The sequence below is a fragment of the Eretmochelys imbricata genome, chromosome 6, assembly GCF_965152235.1.
Source record: "Eretmochelys imbricata isolate rEreImb1 chromosome 6, rEreImb1.hap1, whole genome shotgun sequence".
Lineage (NCBI taxonomy): Eukaryota > Metazoa > Chordata > Testudines > Cheloniidae > Eretmochelys > Eretmochelys imbricata.
The window spans coordinates 57084107-57097594 of NC_135577.1; the positions used below are offsets into that span (position 1 = coordinate 57084107).

Below are 13488 nucleotides of genomic sequence, written 5' to 3' on the forward strand. Positions count from 1 at the left end.
GACCCCTCGGTCCCACCCTGGGCTGCCAGTGTCTACACTGCATTATGCATGCCCAAGTCAAGCCACCCATATCCCAGACTTTGTGCCCTCCCAAAATGTGGACACTCTAGCCCTTTGTTCATGTTGCAGTGTGGGAAAACGTTTGTCCAGAGGAAAAAGAAAGTTGGTGTGTGTGTAAGTGTGGGATACTTGTACCTTGGGAGTCTGCCAGGATTCCAGTGGGGATGCATTTACACTGCAAAGCAATAGAGCTTGAACTCTAAGTTGTGGTTTGACTCAGGCTCAGGCCCTCCACCTCCGTGGGGCTTTGGGATCCTGAGTCCAAGCGCTGGGTTAGCACGATTTGTGTGTAGATGGAATGGGGTTTAGGCTTGAGCCTGAGTTTGAACCCTGGGTTTACACTGAACTGTAGACTTGTTCAGTGAGGTCAACAGCAACTAAATATGTATGGAACAAAGATTGTTTTCATGCTACTGTCTTTCATAGTGAAGTTGAAATTGAGAATATAAAGGACAGAAGCAGCACTGTTTGAGTGGGATTAGAAGTTTTCTATGATTTGTTAGTGTTTAGATTACTAGAGTATGAATATTGGCTTCATATCTGGGCTTGTCTACACTGGCAATTTACAGCGCTGCAAATTTCTTGCTCAGGGGTGTGAAAAAACACCCTCCTGAACACAGCAAGTTTCAGCGCTGTAAAGCACCAGTGTAGACAGTGCACCAGCGCTGGGAGCTACACCCCTCGTGGAGGTGGGTTTTTTTAGAGTGCTTTAGTACTGCCAGTGTAGACTAGCCCTCTGAGAACAAGTCTGAAGTCCTGCATTAAAAAATTAGGTTTAAACAATTAACAGATTGTCAGTTAATTTTAAATGCTGCTGGTGGGGGGAGATTTCACAGATCTGAAGAGTGTGAAAATAACTTGTGGAACAGTTTGCTATGGTGAATCCGCATATAATGAGCCTTTGACTAGACAGAGAAAGCAAAACACAAACCCTTTCAAAAAGCAGATAAGATTTGTCAAAAACATGCACTGCTTAATGTACTAAGATTGTCATTAATGAGATTTCTCCTGCACTCCTATTCGTGCTCTCCCCCCCCCCACAAGCTATTGAAGCTCTTTGACAGAGTGCCATCAATGAGCTCTCAGATTGCATGTTGGTTACTGCTGCCATCTACTGTCCTGACACAGCAATTGCCGATTTAGGAGTGGTGTTAATTTGGCCATTTAGTGTATTTCACTTTCTAGGACTCCCTTCTGCTATACTGTGTGTGTGTGCATGCATGTGTGTGCAGTTTTTTCACAGAAATTACAAGATGGAGCAGAACCACGGTGATGGCCTATAAATAACTTGTAGTCTGGAGAGCTTGTTGCAAATATTTGGGGTGGGGAGAGAAGTAGGCCCCTTGTCAAGGCAGTGGGGAAACTGTCTGGCACATTTACTCTTTCACAAACTGTAAACCGTTGTCACGTAGGATGTTGCCAGGGATTGGGATGTGTCCCTTGACTTTTCATTTAATTCAGGTGAGTTACACAATTGTACCTCTGCACACTTGGTACGGTTCTGTCCAGGAGAAGGGTCTGGGGGATGAGAAGGATTCAAATGCAAGTTAAAAATAATTGGGAATATTCTTTTAACAACATTTTAAAAAGTAAAGAATAATGGTGTCTTCTACAGTTAGTCGTGAGTTTTGCCTAAGTGTTTGTACTGCATTCCTTATAGTGGGTGCTGGGTTACCAGCTGTTCCTTCTCTTCATGCACTCTAATGGACTAGTTCAAGGGCTGCTTCTCTCCTCCCTGTACTTAAAAATAGAAATTGAGTGAGAATTATAATGATTAGCTTGTATTTAAACATGAAGTTTGCTTACCTGCTTCTGATCCCAATAGATTAACCTTAAACAGCATTAAAACACTGGAGAGTGATTGTAACTTGGGAGTGGAAGGCTCAACATGTGAAGGCAGATGATCTTTCCAGACTAACATTATGTGAAGAGAGAGGGCATTTGACTGTGGATTTAGTGGCCATAGAGTGAGCGCTTGCCTCAGTTTCTGGTTCATGTGGTCCATGCCAACGCAAACTGTCTTGCGCATAGCATGTTGAGGCTCACTTATTAGAGATGCAACATGGTCTAAACCATGCATGCTGCAAATTTCAAAAGGGGAAAGCTATATATTGGAAATAACCACCTCACTTACAGGAATGTTTCCTGTATTGTACTATAAAGCTTAGCAGAAATCCGGTAGGACATGTGGAAGATGACAATTACAATTTATATGGTCAAAAAGAATTCCAAAAATTATATTTAAGTGTCTTATGTATTCACCCTCGCACTGTCCACGAGTACATGTGAGTGTGTGCATGCTGTAGGAAATATGGCACGCCACAAGGGCATAAAGGCACAGTTATAAAACATCTGAATGTGGCATTGTTAACTCTGAAATGAGACTGCTTATTGCAAGTCTTCAAAGCTTCAGAATTGGAATGACAGTCAGCAGAAACAAGTAAAACTTGTTGATTTTTGTTTCAGTCAACAATGTGGGGATTTCATACACTTACCCTGAATATTTTCTTGATGTTCCAGACCTGGATAATGTAAGTGATGCTATGTTTAACTTAACTCTTCTGCAGTTTTCTTACCTTAATAGTAAACTTGTCTTAGATTTCTGAGCAGGATGGAATGCTTGTTGAATGGGGTAGCCTGGATGTAATTGTAAGTAATACATTAAGGCTAATTGACTTACTTACACACACGAGATTGGGAAATGCAAAGAGATGATAGAAGCTTAGCCTTTTTTAGATACTTGCATATTTTTTGTTCTTCCAGAACAAAAAAATTGCATGTATCCATTTGAAATTACGTGTAAAAGATGTAACTGAGCTACAGTTGCTATGGGATCCATATCTGAATTTCATGGCTATTGGGTATAACCTCAACTGAATTTTACTCCATTTTTTAAAAACCAAGTAAAAAGAGTACAAAAAAAAAGTGAAGACAGTGAAAGCGAGTGATCCATGTGAAAAAATACAGAATATTTGCAGATGTTATACTTGTGTGGACTTGACAGTTTTTATAACAGCTTTAAAGATTGTTTTTCAAATTGCCAGGGTTCATACTTTAGTGAGTACTAAATACATACTAAATTTGAACAAGATAAACAAAACTGAAATGCAAAGTCTCATGCTTCAAAATGTACACATTTTTAGAAATGTGTCCATCCTTTGTCCCATTCTCATGGTCTGATAACTCAAACAGGTTAATGGATGTATTCATTCTTTTGGGGTCACCGTTAAATAAGCTTGAAAATCTTAAGTTCGTTGAAAGTGCTGTAATGTATCTTCATCTAATGATTAAAAAAACTTGTCAGTAAATGAATTAATACACTAAGCAATATATAGGCAAATGATAGCCATTTAAAAGTCTGTAATATATTAAAAGCAATCGTGATTTAATGTTGTTCAGTGGTCAGCATGTCAAGGAAGCCAGAATTTACACAGTCGGAGAGTTTATAAGTATGTAATAGTATAAGGAAGTGTTTTGCAACCATGATATGTATGCTCAGTTCACATTAGTAGGATTCCTAAACTGGTAAAAATCATCCAGTAAAATAGCTGAGGTACCAGTCCACTCATTTTTTATTCTTTCAAGTTGTTTCTTTAACACTGGAAGCAATTGCAGATTTTCTTAACCATAATTTTTCCTATCCTATTACTGCCTCTCTGCATCCTCTTCAATTGAAGCAGGTGTGAATAGGTATCGACTACAGGAAAGTAGTCTTCGGAGCACACAATCTGAAATGAGGATAAATGTTAGTTCACAGTCCAGAATCCCAAATGATTCCACTTACCTTTTTAATTTAAATCAGGTGCTCACTCTACATTACATAGGTAATTAAGCAGACTTAATGTATATACAGCTAAATATAATGCCTGCATGTTTGTGGTTAGATATCTTTCAATATCTAAGTGACTGACAGCCTACACCCGTGTCAATCTGGGTGCACACCTGATTCTGACAGAGATCAGGGGTAGGGAGGTTGCTAGATTTCCTGCTGGAGATCGTTTTTGCTATAGTGCATGTGGCTTTTTTAAATTATGACACTTTGAGCCCTGGACAGTTTGTTAATAGTTATCAAAATAATCTTTTCTATAAATCTGTTTTTTCCTGCAGACAATCAATAAAATGATAAACATTAACATCATGTCTGTTTGCAAGGTAAGTGCCCTCTCACTGATATTTGCACTTAAAACTCTTAAGTATTCTAAAACAATAAACAACTTTGATTCACCTGCTATAAGTAAATTGCTTTCACTTCCTTTGAGCAATGCAGTTTCTCTCCTCCTTTTAATCTCAAGGATTGCTACGTTTAGTTTGCGCTCTCCTACCTGCTCACCAGACTGTTCTCCAATTATGTTGCATAGAAGACAACTTAATATAAATGATACACAAAAGTTGCTATAAAAGACTACGATGTGTACTTAAAACAAAACCTCATGATCTTTCACATTCATAATCCTGTCTTTCTCATGTCCCTGCACTTATCTCTCATCCCTTGCTGTCCTAGACTGTAAGCTTCTCTGGGCAGAGAAGTCCTTCATTTTTTTTTTTTAAATAAGGTACCATGTGCACTTATGGCACAACAGTTAAATATTGTATTCACTGTGTGAGATGATAAAAAAACAAGTAGGAAACTACTTGCTGTTGTGGGTTATTGTACAAGTAGTCTGTTTTAACTTTTAGAATGCTATTTTTGAAATTATTTCTCTCCCCTTCAATAGTATCTTGAAACTTTTTGATGTGTTCAGTTACTTTTTTTTTAAAATTTGGAAGAAAGGAGTCTGATTTCAGCCTTAAATTCAACAGCATCAACGTTTTCTTGTTTGTTAAAACCAAGTCTGTGGTGTGGCACAGTGAGCAGGGGAAGAGGATGTGACTTTATTCTTTACCCAGGTACGCTAAATATATCAGACTTTTAATAGGAGATGGAAATGATACCAACTTCTCTATTGCTTCGGAAATCCATGTTGGTAAGTTGAGGAAGTATGCTGGAAGAAATGTATGTTACTACTCACCACTAAGGGTTTGGCTACACTTGCACGTTACAGCACAACAAAGGAGCCCGAGCTGCACTAGCTCACTACCTGTCCACACTGGCAAGGCATGTAGAGCGCTCTGACTCCATGGCTACAGTGGTCCTGGTACTCCACCTCGGCAAGTGAAATAACATTGGCTGCACTCCCGCTGGAGCACCACAGCACCAGTGTGGACGAGCTGTGGCATTGCTGAGCTCTGATCAGCCTCCAGAAACATCCCATAATCCCCTTAAGTCAAGTGGCCACTCTTGTCGTTGTTTTGGAATCACTGTAGGAATGCGGAAATGCCCGTTGAAAGCTCCATTTCTGACAGCCAGCTGCTTATCTGCTCCGAGATAAAGCAACCATTAGTGTGGAATGCTGTGTGTGAGAGGGAGAGAGGTGGGGCAGGGGAAGGGGGGTCTGCTGCTGTCTGAACTTACAAGACAGCATGCTGACATGCTCTCAGCCCCCCAAAAACCCACTCTCTCTCCCCTCACATAAACACAACACACTCCCTGTCACACTCCACCTCCCTTGCCTCCATTTGAAAAGCACATTGCAGTCACTTGCATGCTGGGTTAGCTGCCCATAATGCACTGCACCTAATGCTGCTGCAAGTGCAGCAAATGTGGCCACGCCAGTGTGCTTGAAGCTGTCAGTGTGGACAGACTGCAGCGCTTTGCCTACTGCGCTCTACGAAAGCTGGTTTAACTCAAAGTGCTCTACATCTGCAAGTGTAGCTATGCCCCTAACTCCTATTTGCTTTTATGTATGTAGGATGGAAGAAAACTTGCAACTCTTCTGACAGCTAAGGGTTAACTTTTTGTCTCCTGTTGAAACCAAAACATTGGGTGAATTTAGTTGGAGTTGTGGTTGCATGGATAGGATTTACCCGTGTAGATGAGAGTTTTGGTTTTCTTTTAACACATCGAAGTTCATCTAACGTGCTGCCAAGAAGCTTAGTCTGAAGTTGTCTGATTTCTATCCAAAAAGATACAGAAGCCGGAAAAGAACAAAACAATACTGCTGTAAGAATTCCCTTCACTACAACGCTTCAGTTTAAAAAAAAAAGAAAAAAAAGAGAGAGAAAGAAAAAAGGATATATTAGGTAGTAGATTGTGGTCCACTTGCTACTGTTAACTCTTTACTGTTTTGGAATTTATGTGTTACTTTGAAGCTGGGTACTATTTGTTCCAAAACTTGAAGTTGCTTAATTTACCATAAAGAAAAGGAGTACTTGTGGCACCTTAGAGACTAACCAATTTATTTGAGCATAAGCTTTCGTGAGCTACAGCTACTTCATCGGATGCCTCAAGTACTCCTTTTCTTTTTGCTAATATAGACTAACACGGCTGTTACTCTGAAACCTTAATTTACCATAGTTGTTGTTACTCCAGCAACTGCCTCTTCCCACTAGCCTGACTATTGTTGTACCTGTGGTTTTGCACATCTTCGTCCCCGGCAAGCACCACCATTCTTCTGTCAGATGGGCTGGATCACAGTGACTTGTTGCTCTCCTACAAGATTTCTATTTGGGAGAAGCCAGATTCTGATCAACAGGTTTATCTAGGAAAGATTTTCAACAAAGGTCACTCAGCTGAGCTAATATACAGAATTAATGCCTACAACACTTGTGTGTAAAACTTTGTGTAAAGTATCTGGTGACCTCTCAGCTAGAGCTAAAATGTATCAGCGGTAAGGTGCAGGATGACTTCAGTTTCTCCTGATGTGTGACATCCTCACTCCACCAGAAGGGGGAGCCTACTATTCAGTGATTGAAGACTTGGGGACTGCTCTAGTTTGTTCAGCAGTTCACATTTTCATGTATTTTAGCAGCTGTTTTCTGCAAATAATTAATATTTTCTCTTACTGTAAAGCCCTGCCTCTGACCTGGTGTGAGACATCAGATAAATCATTTTACCTTTTTAAACTTCACTTTCCTGGTCTATAAAATGTGGATGACACTTACCCCTCCTTTTGTAGAGTGTTTTGAGATGTGTAGATAAGTGCTATGGAAGATCTAAATTTTATTACTATTAATGGTAAAGACTAGTTCTCTGCTTCCCTCGACATACCCTATATCTGTATTAAAAAGAGAGTGGTATAAAACTCACACCAAAGTAGTCTTTACATTTTCCCTTACATTAATGTGTGTGGGGTACCAGTTAGCTTTAACTTGATGGGTCTTAAGGCTGTCATAGAATCATAGAATATCAGGATTGGAAGGGACCTCAGGAGGTCATCTAGTCCAACCCCCTGCTCAAAGCTGTCAGCTGGAAATAATACTTAGCACTTCAGTAGTTCTTTCCATCTTCAAAGGGTTAACATTTAACTTATTTAAAGGAGTATTCAGGGAATTAATTATACCCATTTTAGCAACGAGACTGAGTTAGACTGGTCAAGGCCACAGAAGGAGTGAGTTCAGATCTAGGATGAGAAATTAGCTGTTCCTCTCTTCCAGTCCAACTCTGCGTCTCCATGCAATACAATCTTAAAAATCAGTGGTGGAAAGAAAATAGATAGCATCCTTTCCCCAAAGGGAATATTATCTTGCTTTGTTTGGAAAGCATGTAGCTCACTTAAAATTTTACTGTAATATTTTAAAATGTATAGGTATCAATGTGTCAAGCTGGGAAGAAGGTGTCTGTTGGCATTAAGACTACACTTGTAACACCTTAGTGAAGAGCGGAAAGAGAGCAGATAATATTAGAAATTCTGAATAAAAGTTAGGACAGGAAAATGTTATAAAACAGAATTAGAGAGAATAGAAACATAGGCAGAAAATAATCCAAAATACAGATACTCCACAGGAGTGAGAAACCTGTGGAACAAGAATGACATCCCCATCATGTTGTAAATTCATGTTTAAAATAGCCCAGGGCAGCCAAAGACTGCATGCCTGTGAGTGTGTGTAACATTATGTCACAGAGAAGAAGTGATGGTCCTTCTTTGGCTCTGGTGGGACCATATTTAGGAAATTGCATTTGGTTGGGTGCACCATGTTTCGAGAAAGATGTTGATAAATTGAACGCAATCCAGAGGAGACCAGCAAAAAGATCAGATGCCAGAGCAATTAACTTATGAGGAAAGATCAAGAGCTATATATGTAATATCTTGGCTAGGATTATTAATGTATGACATTTATTACTGATATTTGTAAGTAAACAAATATTTAAAGTTGTAAACACCAAAAAGGGGGAGAGTAAATACACTGCAGAAGATACTCCCTAGATAGAACACTCATGGGCAAATATTATACATGCATTAGGAAGTGGGGAATCAACTATTTAAATTGTGGAGAGGGAGAAACCAGAGATGGCTATGAAGCACTTTGCTAAATTAGAACTTTAAACACAGGAAACAGACCAGGAGAGAAGGGTAGCAGTAGCAGAGAGATGTTTTTAGTCAGTGTTGAAGGAAGTATTTAAGACCTCCTTTCAGCTGCAGATATTCTGTCCAAACTTAGGAGAGTCTGTAGTTCCATGACTTTTGATAGCTCTGTGGGGTAGTGACAAAAATGAGTCTCACTGATTTTTTGGGAGTGGAACAGTACATCTCATCAGTTGAGCAATCTCGTTCCATCTGGTCACATCAGATCGAAACATCTTTCTCGGGTCAGCCTGGGTTCTTTCCCCTTTCAGCTCACCCTCAAAAAGTTTGAGATCTTGAATGGGGAAACTTTTGTCCTGCTAGATCCTAGAAACAAATTTTGCTCAAAAGACAAATAACTTGAATGGAAGAGGCTTGCAACATGATGTGATTCAGTCATAGTGTCTGCCTTCATATGCACTGTCTCTGTGTCTAGGTTTCAGACCTTTCCTTATACTTGAATTGGTGACAGTTTTCACAGATCTGATAGGCCAGTTTTGTCCAGCCTGGAATAGGAGAATTATCGAAGAATTTTTGCATATAAAATACCCCATTTAAAAAGCTTTCATTTTAGACAAATTTCACTGAATTGCTTGTAAAAGTTCGTTCTCGTGAAGCATGGATATAATTCCCATCCCATTTTAAAGGGAGTTGTCCACATGTAGAAGGGTCATAGACACTGTCCCAGTGTTTTTCAACTTTTTTGATACCCAGGACTGGCTTGCTGCCTTTCTCAACTGTGTCAGGGAGATCTCGGGGACCAGTGCTGTTCCACAGACCAGTCATAGAGAAACACTGTGCTAATAGTTTACATATTATAGTCTCTTGTATGGATTGTATATGGACAGTTACAGTCTGTGAGAGTGTGTAATTTCATGGGCAAACTAATGATAAAAGGGTAAGGAAGGTGTAATTTGATTGGTAAAAATCTGTAGAATCATAATTTCAGTGGTGTGCCCCTGTGTGGCACAGCAAAGGAGACTCACTCCCCCCACTTCCCTCTTCTTCCCCCTCCCCCATACCCTAGCTTCCAGCTCTAGGTCCTCTGGTTGGTGGAAATTTTGATGATACAGTGTTGTCAGAAAGGGTCAAGTTGGGTATCATTCAAAACCTTTTCTCTTACGAACACAAGGTACCAAACATGACAACTCTTGAACAATTACACATAAGATACATAAGAATTTTTTTAAAAATCGGCTTTGTTTAATAGTACTTTAACACAGGCATGTCAAACGTGCAGCCCTCACAAAGTTAAATTGTGACCCTTGACGGACTGTACTGTTATCAGTTAATGCTCAGAACAAGATATCTAACTAATTTTTTACTGTTACAGATTATTATAAATGGAAGAAATGCTTCAAGTTATTTGCCATAATCGGCAAAAAGGAAGCAGTTCAGTGGTACTGATGATCAGCTTTGTTTATTCTGTCCAAAGAGTTGTCATGAGGAATGGTTAAGACATCAACATCCAGCAAGAAATTCCTGGAATCCATCTGCAAATGGTGTGTGCATAGTTACATAACATACGTTACATAATGTAATTACATGTCGTCTTTGAAAAGCATACTGACATGTTTGAAGACATTTCCCAGAAAACACAGGATGTGCAAGACCAGTTCCACACATCCAGCATGCATTCCACTCTGTGACCTATTGCACATGATGGAGAGCTGCAATATGGAAAGCTGGACATGCTCAAGTCCATGGGGCCAGATACAATGCATCCGAGGGTGCTGAGGGAGTTGGCTGAAGTGATTGCAGAGCCATTGGCCATCATCTTTGAAAACTTGTGGCGATTGGCGGAGGTACCAGACAATTGGAAAAAGGCAAATATAGTGCCCATCTTTTAAAAAGGGAAGAAGGAGAATCCGGGGAATTACAGACAGGTCAGCCTCACCTCAGTTCCTGGAAAAATCATGGAGCAGGTCCTCAAGGAATCCATTTTGAAGCACTTGGAGGTGAGGAAGGTGATCAGGAACAGTCAGCATGGATTCACCAAGGGCAAGTCATGCCTGACCAATCTGATTGCCTTCTGTGATGAGATAACTGGCTCTGCGGATATGGGGAAAGCGGTGGACATGATATACATTGACTTTAGCAAAGCTTTTGATATGGTCTCCCACAGTATTCTTGCCAGCAAGTTAAAGTAGTATGGATTAGATGAATGATAAGATGGATAGAAAGTTGTCTAGCTTGTTGGGCTCAACGGGTAGTGATTAACGGCTTGATGTCTAGTTGGCAGCCGGTATCAAGCAGAGTGCCCCAGGGGTCGGTTCTGGGGCTGGTTTTGTTCAACATTGTCATTAATGATCTGGATGATGGGATGGTCTGCACCCTCAGTAAATTTGTGGATTACACTAAGCTGGGGGGAGAGGTAGATATGCTGGAGGGTAGAGATAGGGTCCAGAGTGACCTAGACAAATTGAAGGATTGGGCCAAAAGAACTCTGAGGTTCAACAAGGACAAGCGCAGAGTCCTGCACTTAGGACGGAAGAATCCCGTGCGTTGCTACAGGCTGGGGACCGACTGGCTAAGCGGCAGCTCTACAGAAAAGGACCTGGGGATTGCAGTGGACAAGAAGCTGGATATGAGTTAACATTGTGCCCTTGTCGCCAAGAAGGCGAATGGCATATTGGGCTGCATTAGTAGAAGCATTGCTAGCAGATCAAGGAAGTGATTATTCTGCTCTATTTGCCACTGGTGAGGCTACATCTGGAGTATTGCATCCAGTTTGGGCCCCCCACTATAGAAAGGATGTGGACAAATTGGAGGGATCCAGCAGAGGGCAACAAAAATGATTCGGGGGCTGGGGCACATGATTTATGAGAGGCTGAGGGAACTGGGCTTATTTAATCTGCAGAAGAGAAGAGTGAGGGGGGATTTGATAGCATCCTTCAACTACCTGAAGGGAGGTTTCCAAGAGGTTCCGAAGAGGATGGAGCTAGGCTCTTCTCCGTGGTGGCAGATGACAGAACAAGGAGCAATGTTTTCAAGTTGCAGTGGGGTAGGTCTAGGTTGGATATTAGTAAAAACTGTTTCACTAGGAGGGTGGTGAAGCCCTGGAATAGATTACCTAGGGAGGTGGTGGAATCTCCATCCACAGAGGTTTTTAAGGCCAGGCTTGACAAAGCCCTGGCTGGAATGATTTAGTTGGTGTTGATCCTGCTTTGAGCAGGGGGTTGGAGTAGATGACCTCCTGAGGTCTCTTCCAACCCTAATCTTCTATGATTCTATGAATATCCCAGAATGGATCAAGCAATTCAGTGAGGTTGAATCAGTGACAAAGCAAACTTTTTGGGATGGTGCGTGAAGATGGTTGAGTCTTTGCTGTTCTTTATTTGATTTGTCAGGACTGCTAATTGGAATTTGCATCTTGCCGCATTGGAAGCAAAAAAAAGTATTTCACGAACTATTTTACAGTGACTGTCTGGTACCTCACTGAAATAAGAGGCATAGGAAAGTTTGATCCTGACATATGGGAGAAATTTCCAAAAGGAAATTGGGTTTTGAAAGGTCACAAGTCTCTGCTGTGCATTTGGTTTAGATGAAGCCCTAGAACATGAAAACAGAGCAATGAAAGTCATTGGCATTGGGGAGGGAGGTTGGTGGACATAACACAGCATCCAAATGCTCTTTCCTGGGTTTTCCTGACAACCCCAAAACTCCATTGAATTTTGAATGAAATATTAATCATGGCTGGGATGACTTGCCTGGAAATAACCAAGCATTATCTAGTTTCATTAGGTGGTGATAAATGCCAAGTAGGAGCAATTTTAAAGATAGAGAATGAGTTTACGTGCACTGACAATCCATTTGTATATGATGAATCAGGGCTCATTAATATCATTATGAAAGCAGTCTTCAGTGATGAGATAGCTAAAGATGTCAGTCAAATGGATACTTTGGGTCATGACTCGTATGGAGCCTTCAAACCCCAAAGAATTATCCGAGGCATAATCCATCTATGGGCTCCAGTCAAGAAGAACAGACTAAAGCTGTTCTCAAATGCAAAAGAATAAAGTCAAAGTACATGGTGGCAGGTGCTGTTACAGAGCTAACTGCAGGCAGATCATTGTTTGTGTGTCTCCTGGTCATTGTCCAGATCTCTGCATGATATTGCTCTGAGAGAGACTTTGGGAGAAAATACGAGTTCTCCATGGTACCACGATTGATGTTTGAATGCGATGGAACAATACATATGTACCAGGTAAAAAGCATCTTGTGTGGTCTTCCTAAGCCAGGACCTAGTGGACAATGTGACTGGTACCTTATTCCACAGATGCCTTTTGAGTAGCAATCATAGCTGGTATGGCTGAGATACAAGCTCTCAACAAACCAGAAACTATTAATACCTGCCGAGATTTGGCTGAAAACTTCATTATGAGGCTACAGAGAAATTGGTGGACTGATGACAAAGTCCACCTGAGGATTGATACATATGCAGAAGACTCAGGTAAAAATATTAACAGAAAGAAGAGATTCCATGGTATAGCATTGTACTAGTATTGTCCAGTACAAAATCATTGACTCCTCAGACATCTCCAATGTCACAATGAAGAAGCTATTGTCTTATACTCGCACAAAAGATGAGTTAACTTCATACCTTGCAGGAAAAATGCTCCAGCATGCAAAGAAATGCTCTGAAAATTTTGTTGTTGCATGCTATAATGAAGCTGTTGTCTTGCACTGCTCAGTGGAGTTTCTTCATCGTTCCCATGAGCAGGCTTGACAGAATCTCTGTATATCCCTCAGAGGTGTGTTCCTAACACTCGGACTATTAAAAGCCACCCCACTGCTGGATTTCCACGCCCTTTCAGGATGTGATGCTACTGGAAGGTTGCCTGTAGAAAGACCAATTTATTTTACTGGAATGCATTTGATTCAGTCTCTGAAGGCTCTTCTTGCTCTGAAGATGAGATGGTCACTGATGAGGTCAAAAATGCAGGGGGAGGTTTTCATATGCTGAGTTTACCATCTGAAGACAAACATTATGACACTTGTAGAGCTGTGCTGGTGGATGTCTCCCAAGAAGCAGATAAATGGAGAA

At 40.8% G+C, this 13488-nt stretch overlaps 1 protein-coding gene across 1 annotated transcript in view; it reads left to right on the forward strand.

Annotated features, from left to right (window-relative positions):
• The window catches only part of HSD17B12 (hydroxysteroid 17-beta dehydrogenase 12), a 151020-nt gene that overhangs the window by 91584 nt on the left and 45948 nt on the right, over positions 1 to 13488 (forward strand). Inside the window, exons 5-6 of the mRNA XM_077818566.1 lie at positions 2527 to 2591; positions 4168 to 4212. Coding sequence (XP_077674692.1) covers positions 2527 to 2591; positions 4168 to 4212 — 110 coding nt within the window. The remainder of the gene's footprint in view (positions 1 to 2526; positions 2592 to 4167; positions 4213 to 13488) is intronic.